The sequence below is a fragment of the Mesoplodon bidens genome (assembly GCF_964165515.1).
Source record: "Mesoplodon bidens genome assembly, chromosome: 20".
NCBI lineage: Eukaryota > Metazoa > Chordata > Mammalia > Artiodactyla > Ziphiidae > Mesoplodon > Mesoplodon bidens.
The window spans coordinates 32,022,406-32,035,564 of record NC_138181.1 but is presented as its reverse complement, the minus strand read 5'-3'; the positions used below and the strand labels follow the sequence as shown (position 1 = coordinate 32,035,564).

The window sequence follows — 13,159 nt, the reverse complement described above, 5'->3', positions numbered from 1 at the left end:
TCTGATTAGTTCCTTCATGTTAATGAAAAGAACAAGAACCAAAGTCTCAGTCCAAGGGCACGTGAAGGATTTTAAGCTGGTCTGCTCTGAAGAAGTCCTTCTCTCCCATTTCTCACCCTGGATAACCTATTAGTGCTTGGTAACTTGGGATGTGAGAAAAAGATGTACTAGAATCATGGAAGATTATTAGCAATCACCAAATCTTTAGCACCATTTCAAATACATTTTTGATTCTATAAAATACCACAGCTACATATTTTGATTATTCATGTGATAAGGGTTTATACAAATAAGTATCAATGTTAAATGGTCCTTGGCATTCATTGATCTGATATTCTAAGCTGAATTCCAATATTATATGATGCATTTAAAAAAATTTTGTTAGTGTCTTAACTAAAGGCAATTCCATCTAGGAAAGTGTCTGGTTACAGCTTTAGGGCCTGTAAATATTGGTCCTTTTTACCTAAAGAACAAACTGTTCATGAGAATCTTTTGTTGTTGTCTTTAAATGAGAAAGAGAGAGGTTGAATATAAAATATTTGTTCTCATATTATGTTTTTCCAGAAGGATAGAATTCCCGGATTCACACTTAAAATTTTTGAAAAAGACTGCTAAGTAGGCTAGAAAAACAAAAAGCAAGAGAGCCATATCATGGGGATTTGCATATAATAGGAAAGTTTCCTTAAAGACCTTTTAAAATGTGTATGCATTGGAATTGGAGTGTTTTACACTAAATGTGGAAGTAATAGATTTTATTCTTTAAAGAAATTTCTTTACACAGTGGAAATGAAATAAATTAATATTTAAGATTTAGCTCAAACTGATTGAAAGTTAATGTCTTCTTGGTAGACAAACAAGAGAGAGAGTTTTTGTTCATTTCTATAGGAGGAGAGCAATAGGAAAACGCTCTTTTGCTATTCAAATGATAAGAATATTGTTCATGTTACATAGCTTGTAAGTGTTTTTCTTTACATTTCCCCAGCCGTAGGTCTTGCTGCTTGCCAAGAGCCAGCCCTTCCCAGCAACAGCATCAAAACAGGAGACCGATACATGGTGAACGACGTGCTGTCCTTTCAGTGCGAGCCTGGGTACACGCTGCAGGTATTTTTTTTTTTTTTTTTGAGCTTTTGGTAGTAGAGGGGCTCAGCATGGTAATCCTCAGCCAGCTCACTTAAAGACAACGCCCTAGATTTGCACCCAGAGACCTAATCTAGTTTCTCTCGTTCAGTTTGTGAATCAAAGTAGTCATGTTAAACCATGCATACAGGTAAATTTAATGATGATGCAGAAATAGCTTCTAAATGATAAAACATCCTTTTAAGGTTGAGCATATTATTTTCATAATACTTTTATTTCAAAATGTATATTCTCCCAATAACTAGATAAAATTCTAAGGGACCAAGCATTGACACAGTCTCCTCAACAGTCCTCTCCTGGCAACCCGATTATTGGGTTGGCTCTGAATCCCATGCTTGTCCTGCATTGCAGACTGTTCTTATGATTTAGTTCAGTAAATCTTCAAGTGCCTAGTTGTGTGCCAGGCAAATATGGTGCTCAAATAATAGGGTTAAGTGCTTTTTAAGAAATGTTAAGCAGAAGTTTTTATAGTCTTTTATTTTTTTAATTAAATTTGTTTATGTAAAGTTTTTTGGTTTTTTTTTTAAATGTATTTATTTATTTTTTACATTTATTTTTGGCTGTGTTGGGTCTTCGTTTCTGTGCAAGGGCTTTCTCCAGTTGCGGCGAGCGGGAGCCATTCTTCATCGCGGTGCGCGGGCCTCTCACTGTCGTCGCGGCCTCTCCCGTTGCGAAGCACAGGCTCCAGACGCGCAGGCTCAGTAGTTGTGGCGCACAGGCTTAGTTGCTCCGCAGCATGTGGGATCTTCCCGGACCGGGGCACGAACCCGCGTCCCCTGCATTGGCAGGCGGATTCTTAACCACTGCGCCACCAGGGAAGCCCCTATGTAAAGTTTTAATACACATTTTACAAACCAATGTATAGCAACATGGGTCATGTTTCTGTTATTTGTTTTCTGGGTTAGCCACAAATCAGCATACTCCCAGAACAGTTTATCTGTGTCCTCTAGCATCATCCACATGTAATTCTCCCTACCAACAATGAATACTGAAATCTAAACACGTATATTCCAAAGTCCAACAAACATATTTAAGGGTACTTAGGTTTCTGCACTTCAGTTAATTCAGGTAACAGAGTACTTTTTGCTGTATGTTTATTACAACACTGAAGCTGAAGGTGTTTCAAGAACATTATTTTTAGTTGTATTCTGTAAGTGACTTAAATAAACCCTGGAGTACTCATCAGAAAGAAGTCTCACAGATACGGCAGTGCAGTGACAGCGTTGCTTATAGTCCCATTTCTGTGTGCTGGGGCAAATGTCTTGCAGCACTGAGACCAGTTAGAGCAGCAGCAGCAAACGCTGGAAGCTGATGGCCTGCCCGCCAAGCGCTTCACGTGCAGAGCCTGTGTTGCTCTCAGTCAACCTCATGGTGTGGCACTGGGGGCGCATCTTTCCCTAATGGGGAAGGGGAGTGAGCCAGTGCCTGAGAGGAGGGGGTGGGCAGACGAGCTGGCACATCTGGAGGGACCACCTGCAGAAATCAGCGTGGGTCTTAAGTTTGAGAAAATACCAGTAAAACACCCAACACACTTCAGCAAACAAAAGCCAGTATAGCTATTATTATAAACAAACATCGGCATATAAAGCCACCTTCATCAAAACAACCTACAACCTGCGTTCGTAGATCTTGGTGGGTATCACAGCAATTGCTTCGACTCTGCAGAAACATGGGCAGAGACTTGGAAAGTAGAGCAGGAGTTACTGAAGAAGCTTTGCCAAAACTTCTTCCATGGAAACAAGCTTTTAACCAGGCACGTCGAGGCCGTTTTAACTGATTCTTTAAGACAGAAACTTCCTGTTTCACGTGTTACAGCGGAAAGAATTATAAGTCACATCCCAGGGGTTTCATTTAGAGGAATACCTTACTCTATACTGACAAGCCGTTTTTATGCTTTTTGGGTTTTTTTTTACTTCTTTGTAAATTGACTTAAACCATGTAAATATCACGTTGTCTCTCTCCTCTCCCGAATCCCCACACGTTAACACTTTCTCTCACTCACGTGTGTTCATCTTTCTACACGTTTATGACAGCAATTTGCAGCTACTGTCAGCATCCTTTTATAAGGAAGACTTCTATAGCCCTCAGAGAGGAAACTAGAAAGGGTTATTTAAGAAAGACATTTCTTACAATGAATTCTTTAATGTGCTGCTTAGAGATAAAAGCCTGCACACACACATCTGTAGAGTCCAGTCAGGCCACTTAGCTCTGGTTTTCAAATGCAAACTAAGATTTTTTTTTCTTTATAACAGTTTCAAGCATTGAATTTACAAGCTGTGACTGTCTCTCATTCACATGAGTTAAAAAGGATTCTGGACTTTTCTAAAAAGTTGCTAACAACTGGGAATTTTGGTAACGCATTAGTATATTTGGAATGACAGCATGCATAAATTACATATTATTCATGAAAAGAATTGTTCCTTTTATGGTTTACATACAAATGTCTATAAATGCATCTGCCTAGTGAGATTCAGGCATAAAGTGGCAGAGACAGGATACATCAAATGTCAGTCCCGGGTATCTGAATGATAAATGATTTCCTTCTCTCTAGATTTGTTTTACTGTTCTTTTAAAAGATGAAAAATGAAAATTCCCATTTGAAGCTAGTAAATAAATACACAGATTCCTGTCTTGTTTTGGATCCATTATAAAAATTTCAGCTGGAATCACTAATATGAAATGTCTTTGCTGAAATCAATAGCAGAATGTGACCTAGATTGGTAATAAATGACCATTTTATTGGTAGTCTTCCATAAATATCTTTAAAGGCTTTTGTACTTTATGTTTGTCCAAAATTGAGAAAGAAATTTATTAAAGATAATGTAATAGATCAGAGAATGAGGAGATACAGAGCATGAAATTTGGCAGGAAAAGCATTATCCTGCATGTCTTCTTTAAGTATAAGTGTAGTCTTCCTTTACTGTAACAACTTTTAAGAATATTAGGAAGTAGGAGAAAATGAGTTTTGTGGCACGTGAACTGAGTATGAAACCTTCCAAAGCTTGGGGAATCGGTTTGTCATTGATAACTGCCTTAGTGCAAATTCTTGTTTGATGTGTTCCCAATATGGCTGGGATTATTTAACATGAATTAAATATTTGTTTTTCAACTGCCTCTATGCCAATTTTGTTTGGCAAATGGAAATTCACAAGATAAGTATGCATGGCACATAAAACCACCAAGTCACAATAAGGAAAAAAGTAAAAATAAATAGTCTGCACACAGAGGTGCCCGTTCACTACCTTCTCTTTCATCTTAAAAGAGATTTTAGCACGAAACACTGAGAATTTAACCTGCTGCTGTTTAATTTTTAAAAGAGTAATAATAGGACAGATTTTTTGAAGGTTGAAAGTTGAAAACTTTATATATTTAGAGGATAAGGAGACCCTGAATGATGAGGATTAATTTCATCGCAGACACGTTAATTTGACAGCTGTGAGGCTGTCTGATAATAAAATGAATATTAAGTCTTCCTTTTTCTCCAATAAAGGAAGAACTGACCCAGTTCTTTGCTGAACCGTAAAGGTCATGTGAGTTGCACTTGAACCGTAGGCAACTGTGAAAGTTAACCTTTGTATGAGCAGATTACTTACCTATGACATGTCACCCTTCAGATCAATACCTAGTATTTCCTAATCATTTTCAGCCTCTCAGACCAAAAGCTGTAACTTTTGATGATTACAAAAAAGACTTTGACCAATTCAGTTCAACATTGTAAGCATTAGGGAAGCATCCTGGCAGAAATAAAGACCGTTGAAGGGGACATTACAAGATTTTGATTTCAGTGACAAGAAACACAGTGATTATGGATTTCTTTTTCTATTTTAATTCCAAATATGAGATTCATTAACACACATTAGTAGATTTCATGAGTTCTGATTTTTTTTGCATTTGTAATTAATTCAAAAAGGGAAAACCAAAGAAAGTACAGATGTTCTCACAAACATTTAAGCCTTAAATACTCTATGTTCAGTTATGTGAGTTTTATTTCATTTTCTCTTGAACAGGGCCGTTCCCACATCTCCTGTATGCCAGGGACTGTTCGTCGTTGGAACTACCCGTCTCCCCTTTGCATTGGTATGGACATGCCTTCCGTCATTGGGTCTCTGTGCAGATTATCAGTAACGTAATGGTGATCTCCTTGAGCCACTTTTGAGCTCAAAGATGCACTTTTAAATTCCTTTCGAACATTTGTTACATGATGATAACATAATAATGCTGTTATTGGATTGGACAAGCATCTTCTCCCCCTGGATGTGGCTCCTCAGCTTTTCCAGCATCTCTGGACCAACCAACAGGGATTAGATGCAAGACTGCTAGCTTGAGGCACTAAACGCACAGCACATGCGTATCAGAAGCCAGTGGATTAATTCATGGCAAGAATGAATGTAGCTGGTCTGAGAGTCTGAGAAGGGTTCTGTGTACACCTTTAGCCTCAGGAAAATCACATTTCCAGAAACAAAATTGAGAAGTACCAATAAGTGATGTGAAGTTGGAGGGACAGTATTTTATATCAAAAAGTATTTGATATCAAGGCAGCCGCCCTTGTGGAGGGACTCACTGGGACTGGGATTCAGGCACAGAGCATCCGTCTCCCTATTTATTTTTAAATGAAGAGCTTTCCCTTAAACGTGGGAATTTAAATATTTTAAGCTTTGAAATAAAATCAACTCACAGTGGGTATTCAATCAAATGATATGTCATTGCTGACACTCTGTATTATGTGAGGAAATGTTTTATTTGAATAGTTTACTTATATTAGCCAAATATAATTAATTGTATCTTTTATTTTACATGTTTCGTATATTAGCAGATGTCAAAGATGCATCAACTTCCATAACACTTGCTTGCTCCTAATTCCTTACAAGGTATAGAGGAAGTTTTTTCATTGGAAAACTCACAAACATCCCACAATAAACTTCAAAGACTTATTTGAGAGATTGAAAGTTTTTTTAGCTGTTAGCTTTAGATGAATCCAAGCTGGGGGATTTTAGGACTAGAAATCCATGAAGAGATAGTATTTTACTAATAAGTTCTTGGAAATCTCAAGTCCTGATTTTTTTAAATAATAGTATTAAGGAGACAATTTACAGCAAAACACTTCTCTACAAGTTACTGAGTGTCAAGCATCATTCCCAGAGCTTAACCGATATTAACTAAATTGAACATCATGACAAGCCTCAAGGTGGCCAAGCCATTTGCCAGGGCCCTGCACCAAGCTGGCATTCCCTGTATCATGGGATCCCTCCAGCGGGACATGGCCTGTGCCCTGGAGTAAAAATCCCATATATTCTTACCAAAATATCAGGAATCTGTATAAAATAAGATATATAAACCCAGTTAAAACCCCAAGATCCCTGGCTCTTTTATAAAAATAAGCACCTTGTTCTTTAGCCATACCATTGTACCAAAAACTCTTTGAATATGCTGTTTAACCATAAGAAAGGGCCTGGCATGGAGGGGTTTCCCCAGCAGGAGGCAGAAGTCAGGCTACCAAATGATGGTGGACAGATGAGCGCTGGGAAGAAGGCTGAGACTTGAGGGTTATACTGAAAATCTCGGTGGGATCGTTGGACAGATGTAAAATAAGAGAAGCCCATTGATGGAGTTTTTTAAATATCACAAAGGAAAAAAGATTGATACACAGCTTTTGGGGGCTCTGTTTGTACACCCATCCAATGGTTCTTGTCTTTTGAGATGAACAAAAGAATGTGATCACATACAGTGATAACTAAGTACTCAAGGAATTAGGTTATCATCCTTGTTTGACAGGAGGTGCACTCAACATCGAGACCCCCTTCTCTCTCTCCCAGGACAATGATAGTTGTCCTGACTTAAAGGTGTAAGTATTGATGACAACTCAGAACCTGAAAGTCAATCGGATGCCTGACCAAAATGCATTAAATTGACCAAGCTTTACTGGGAGCCTCTGTGGACCAGAAGTAGATAAACTGAAGACCTGTCTTTGTCCTTAAGCAGTGGACACTCAGGAGGGAGGACTATACCCATAAATAACTAAAGGGCATCACATTATGTATGTGCTGAAATGAGGTGCAAATTCGTTTCTGAAGACTTGCTTCTAGGTAGCATGGTCCCATAGAGTGGGGGGAGTGAATTGTCCTTGCCGGAAAACGATGACACACAGCACTAACTCCCCTTGTCTGGCTGACAGCGACCTGCGGGGGGACCTTGAGCAGCATGGGGGGCGTGATCCTGAGCCCCGGCTTCCCGGGCACCTACCCCAGCAATCTGGACTGCACCTGGAAGATCGCCTTGCCCACTGGCTACGGTGAGTGAGACCCTTTTTTTTTTTTTTTTTTTTTTTTTTTTTGCGGTATGCGGGCCTCTCACTGTTGTGGCCTCTCCCGTTGCGGAGCACAGGCTCCGGACGCGCAGGCTCAGCGGCCATGGCTCACGGGCCCAGCCACTCCGCGGCATGTGGGATCTTCCCGGACCGGGGCATGAACCCATGTCCCCTGCATTGGACTCTCAACCACTGCACCACCAGGGAAGCCCAAGACACTTTTTAATTCCTCAAAATTCAACTTTTTAATTTTTATCTTGGAAAGAGTTAGGCTGAGTGAAAAATGGGCCTATTCTGTTGACATAACTGTGTCTTTAATTGAAAGTGGCTTACAGATTTAAATAAAGCTTTGGCAGAATAACTTTGAGAACAGAAAGTTACTTGAAAAATCAATTCAGCTGTGCAAGACTTCTCAAGGCAAATTAAATTAGTTGAATGATGATACGGTAGGCACATGAAGTGCAAAATGTAGCATCCCTAATTCAATTATCAATCTCTTTATAACACTGTCTTTTATAATGTATCACTGGAATTCAGTAATGGTGGTAGTTTCTTTTGAATAATTTTTTAGGTTTTTCTCAGGTTATGACTCATTCTAGTATTGTTCTATAAATTTTTGTTGTTATAACTTGCATTGATTTACGTTTATGAAAATGGCTTTTTATCATATTTAGTTATGAACTTTCAGGTTACCTACCTTAAATAGTTCATAATTTTAATTGTTATGTACACTAAAATCCCATTCCGGCCTGCTTCAGAAATCCACAGTCTTTGTGAAATTTTGATTCCCTATCATGCCTTTCCTTGTCTGCCTCATGATGTCCTTATATTGTAGTTCATTAATTTGGGTTTTCCCCACCTGTGATTTTCTCAAAAGTACACAGTATGATAGGGGTGCCAAATTAGATACTCACAGAATGTCCCAGAATGTCTCAGAGTAATTGAGTACTTATGAATGTTAGTTGAGTGATGAATGAACATAAGCATAAGTGGAAATCGTTGCCCTAGAAGAGGATTATATTTTTTAAGTTTTCAAAGCTCTGCCTTAAGAATCTGTGCCAGGAGGGCAGCAGGAAAGGGAGGGTCCACCTGCTCAGCTGAGAGCCGCCAAGAGGGTGGTGGGTGTGAGGCCACCAGGGCAAGGGGCAGCATGGAAGGGACCCCCCCCACACTGTGGAGAACACACGTGAGGTTCATGTCCACTGAGTCCTTGAAGGGGCCACCAGAGTGTGGGGATAAAAAAGGGGAGACAGTTCACAGAAGGGTCACAGAGGTACTCTATTTCTTCCAGGTTTTTTAGTTTTGTTTTTTAAATCCTGAGCTCTCTGAACATAGAGGCCGTAATTGTGCTCTGTGGTAGATGGAACAAAAGCCTTTGCCTTTAACCAACATTGGCTCAGCTATCCTCCAAGCCTGGTCTGTTTTCTCACCCTGGGGATCTAAAGATCTGGACATGGTTGGTTCAGTGTTTGTAGTCAGGTGTCAGGATCGGAGTTGTAGGTGACCCAGGAGGTTCCAACAGGGTCTTAGCATCTCGAGGGTCACAAGCTTATGAGGCGCGTAGTGACAGTTCACTCAGGCTACTGCATTGAGTGAACCTCCAGGAGCCTCGTCTTCCTCACCTCTAAAAAGGAAACAACCACACAAGGTTACATAAGGATTCACCAAAACAACTCGGGCGAGAAATTTAGTGCCGGGCTTGGCATGTCGTAAACAACAACAGCAAAAAGCTAGCTGGTTTTTAAATTGTTGCTGCAAATAGTTCCCACTTTTCTTTCAAACCTCATTAGAAACATTTTACTCATGAATGGATATACACATTTTATTTTCCCAACTTTACTGTTCTGTGATTTGAGAAGGCTATTGTTTGGCATATTTCCGTATGTTGCTCACTGACTGATAAACCAACATGCAAGACAGTAATTCAGGAAAAAAAAAAGAACAGTTAGATTGTCTGACCTCATGATCATGATCTATGAACCTAAAAAAAATTTATTTGAAGAAAGGTCAAAATTTTAAAAATATTTATGAAATGTTACAATTAAAATTATTTGTCTTTAAAATCTGCGATATTGCCTAGTATTGGGCTTTAAAAAGCATCTTGAAGAATAAGCAAAAAGAAACCTTATGTCTTAAATTCTAACTACATGCAAAATAGTATGACTGTCCCTAGCTTTTTAGAATCGATGTAGTTATGCTTCGGAATAATTGCTACAGATTAAATTTAAGTACCACACCAGGTTTGTCTGTGATAAATTTTATAATCTATAAATATACTTCTAAACATGAAATTATACATTTAAATTTAGGGAAGAGGCATGTACATTCCCGTTTCCTGGATTGTCAGTTTGGGTTTGGGTTGCTCAGGGTGTTCATGATTATTGTACTAGTAATTACTGTGCAGGTGACTGCAATTCCCCCAGCCACCCTGAAAAACACACGTATGCAGAATATGAGACATCAGTGCCTTTTCTTGAAAAAAAATAGGTTAGATGCCTTTCATTCATGGAGGATTCTATTGCTGTGTTTTGGATCTTTCCATACGACTGACTATGCATGGGACAACCTGATAGATATCCGACCCATTCGTTAAGCAGCTACCAGCTCCGTCAAATAATTCTTCTGATTAACCCTTCTTCCGTCCCACATGCCATGGACCAGTCAATAGCTTAATTAAATAGACAAAATGATTGGTTGCTCTGGCATCACGTGAAAGCCACCTTGGTCTCCCCTTGCTAATTACTCATCCCCCCGGCAGCTATTTCCTGCATCCAGCCTCTGTGAGGGCCTGCGATCAAGGGACTTTGTCTAAGGAGTGGGCAGTGTATATGGTGGTTCCTCATGTCTTTGAGCTCTGAGGTTAGCTGAGTAGAAATCCTAGTTCCGTCAGTGACTGATGGTATGAATTTGCCCAAGTTATCAACATGTTTTTGAACCTTTGTCCCTTATCTTTAAAACGAATACAGTAAAATATCATTCTCCGGCAGCCGTTCTGAAGTAATGCAAATGCCTGATATGGAGAAGGCACCACTTAACTGTTAACTGCTTTTAGTTTCTAAGCCAAATGCTCTAATGATTTCTATGTTGTTTTCTTTCCTTTCCACAAATTTGGGTTGCTGTTTTGTGTGGCTTTGGCATGAGCTCAATCACCACAGAACTTCTATCTCTATTTTCTTGAAAATTTCTAAAGGCATAATTAACAGAAATGAAATCAAGTTTTTCTACTTTACCGTTACTTTTTTTTTTAACATCTTTATTGGAGTATAACTGCTTTTTATATTTAAAACCCACTGCACTTATACTGCACACCATGAGGTCCAAATTGGCCATGCCTTTAAACCATCTAGAAATCTAAGGAGGATGTAAAAGACTCTTTAGACTAACCACTGAATTCTAAAACTATTAACTCTTTTGCTATATGTTTATTATGCACAGAAGATATAAAATAGAGCACTTTACTATTCACAGGTTCTATCAGCTAAGAGACGGGAGTTTAACTCTGAGGCCATGGTCAGGTTACTATTCAAAGTATTGTCAAAATCCAAAGTCAAAATTTTTTCTGCAGGTGCCTTTTACTGACACTTAGTTTTCAGTGTGTAATGACAATCGGTGTAAATTCCACCCAAGATGGGCATTCAGACTGGTTTTCTTGTTGCAATGACACGTTTTTGGTATTCTGTGCGATAAGAAAAGAATAATTAGGTTACGCTTATTTTAATCCCTTCATTTTGGCTTCTTGATGTCAAACTGGACACAATTTGCTGAAAATTAGATAGCTAAAAATTCCATTCTAAACCAGATTAGAGCTGGGCTTGGCTCTATTTCCTGATATGTATTAGGTAGTTTGATATGTGGCTGGATACTTTATCCTGCTTAATATGCTAATTTTTTTCATAAAATTATAATTGTCATAATTCCATTTCCATTTCAGGTTTAATTCCAAATCAGTAAAAGGCCACGGTCACTATTTCCTTTGCTTTAGAGATATTGGCCAGCTTTCCCTTTTTTTGCCCCTTGATCTGCTTGCTGTCTCTCATTTCTTTCTTGACTGGGTCATTCTGTGAATTTCAAAATGCGTCTCTGGATGAATACATCTGACGTCTGCATATGCTTATCTGAAATGAGCCTATTTTAAGCCATTTCCCTGCTATTTGATTTTATACCTAAAAAGAGAATATGTTTTTTAAGTGTTCTAATCTTGCCCTAGTTTCACATCCTATCTGGTACTTTTAGGACGTAAATAGAAATATCAGTAATTCAACATTCGTTTTTGATTATTATTGTGTCAGCTTCTGTGTTCTTCCTCCTGGTGAAGAATGTGACGGGTATTTTGAAACTCTGTAGACCACAGGGGTTCCGTGGCCTCGATGTAGTCACCAAAAAAAAAGAAATCCACTAGTATAGTTTATTAATTAGCTAAAAAACCCTCTTTTTCTTATCAGATTTATGGACTAGGCCACAAAAGAGAACTGTATTTAATTCAGCAGTGGGTGAGGGACTAGATCAGATACTGTTGTGTGACTTAGGAAGAGGTTCAGACTGTCACAGGAGACAGGTCAGAATTGAAGGGCTGGGGACCACTAGCCCTGCCTGCTTTCCTTCCTTCTTTGCTTTCTCCCTGTCTCTCTCTCTCTTTCTTTTTCTCTATCTTTATCTCTCTCAATCCTTCTCTCTCTCTTTCTTCTTTTCTTGCTTCCAAATTTCTTTTGACCAAACGTATTTACTGGGATTTAGGAGAAAATGAATTAGCTCACTGATGTCTCTTCAACACTTTTTAATATTTGCAGAAATGTTTTAAATTTATAGGTTTGTTCCATGTTGGTCGTCTGTTGTGCCTAGTATTAGAATGGGCAGGACAGCCACAGGCTGTGCTGTTCCTTCTCTGGCTGCTCATGTGTCGCCAGTACATACGTTTGGACCATATGTTACAAATTGAATTACTCCTTCCAAAAAGGATTCCAAAGTTTGGTTGCTTTGTTAAAGATGTTTTTTCATTGTAAGTCTTTCTTCTGCTTTTCACTCTCTCGGTCTCTTCGTGAAGTATTCCACATTCTACTTCTTCCAATCTTCTCTATCACACTAGGTTGAACAATTTTAATACAAAATTATTTTCTCCAAAAAAATTGTAATATTTTTAACATGGTGATATCATTAGGTTTTGACTAGCACGTTCTCATGCTAAACCAGAGGACGTGAGGGCTCTGTCAATTGGAGTTGGTGTCCATCCAACTCTGCCTCTCCCTGTGGTACATGGGACATAACACCCAGCCTTTCTGAGCCTTAGTTTGCTCACCTGTGAAATGATGGTCATAACAGTGATTACCTGATAGACTGAACCCCAAGAGTGAGAGTTGGCCTTACATTCTGCCCAACCAGAAAGGCCATTATTTACTCTTTCGTTCATCCTCACCAGGTTTTCTTCATAATTGATAAAATTGTGTTTCTTAGATGATTTTAAATTTTATTGAGTACCTTTAGGTTGTTCTTCCCTATTACTCTTTGCATGAGCTTTTCATCTTTTTTTTTTTTTTTTACTGAATTCATACTTTTGATACCTGCGTTTTCCATCAATACTAAGTAGATATGTTACTTTAAATTCTCTAGGTATTTACACTTAAGTAAGGTAATCCATGTTAACATGATCTTTAATATGATAATTTCAATATCTTTAATTTCCTAAAACCTAGGAAACATGTCAAATATATTAGATGAAAAGGA

At 38.6% G+C, this 13,159-nt stretch overlaps 1 protein-coding gene across 1 annotated transcript in view; it reads left to right on the top strand.

Moving 5' to 3' along the window:
• CSMD1 (CUB and Sushi multiple domains 1) overlaps positions 1-13,159 on the top strand; it is a gene marked incomplete at its 3' end in the record, with an annotated part of 1,732,394 nt that overhangs the window by 1,569,712 nt on the left and 149,523 nt on the right. Inside the window, exons 38-40 of the mRNA XM_081220901.1 lie at positions 983-1,101; positions 5,145-5,214; positions 7,310-7,426. Of these exons, the coding sequence (XP_081077027.1) occupies positions 983-1,101; positions 5,145-5,214; positions 7,310-7,426 (306 nt within the window). The remainder of the gene's footprint in view (positions 1-982; positions 1,102-5,144; positions 5,215-7,309; positions 7,427-13,159) is intronic.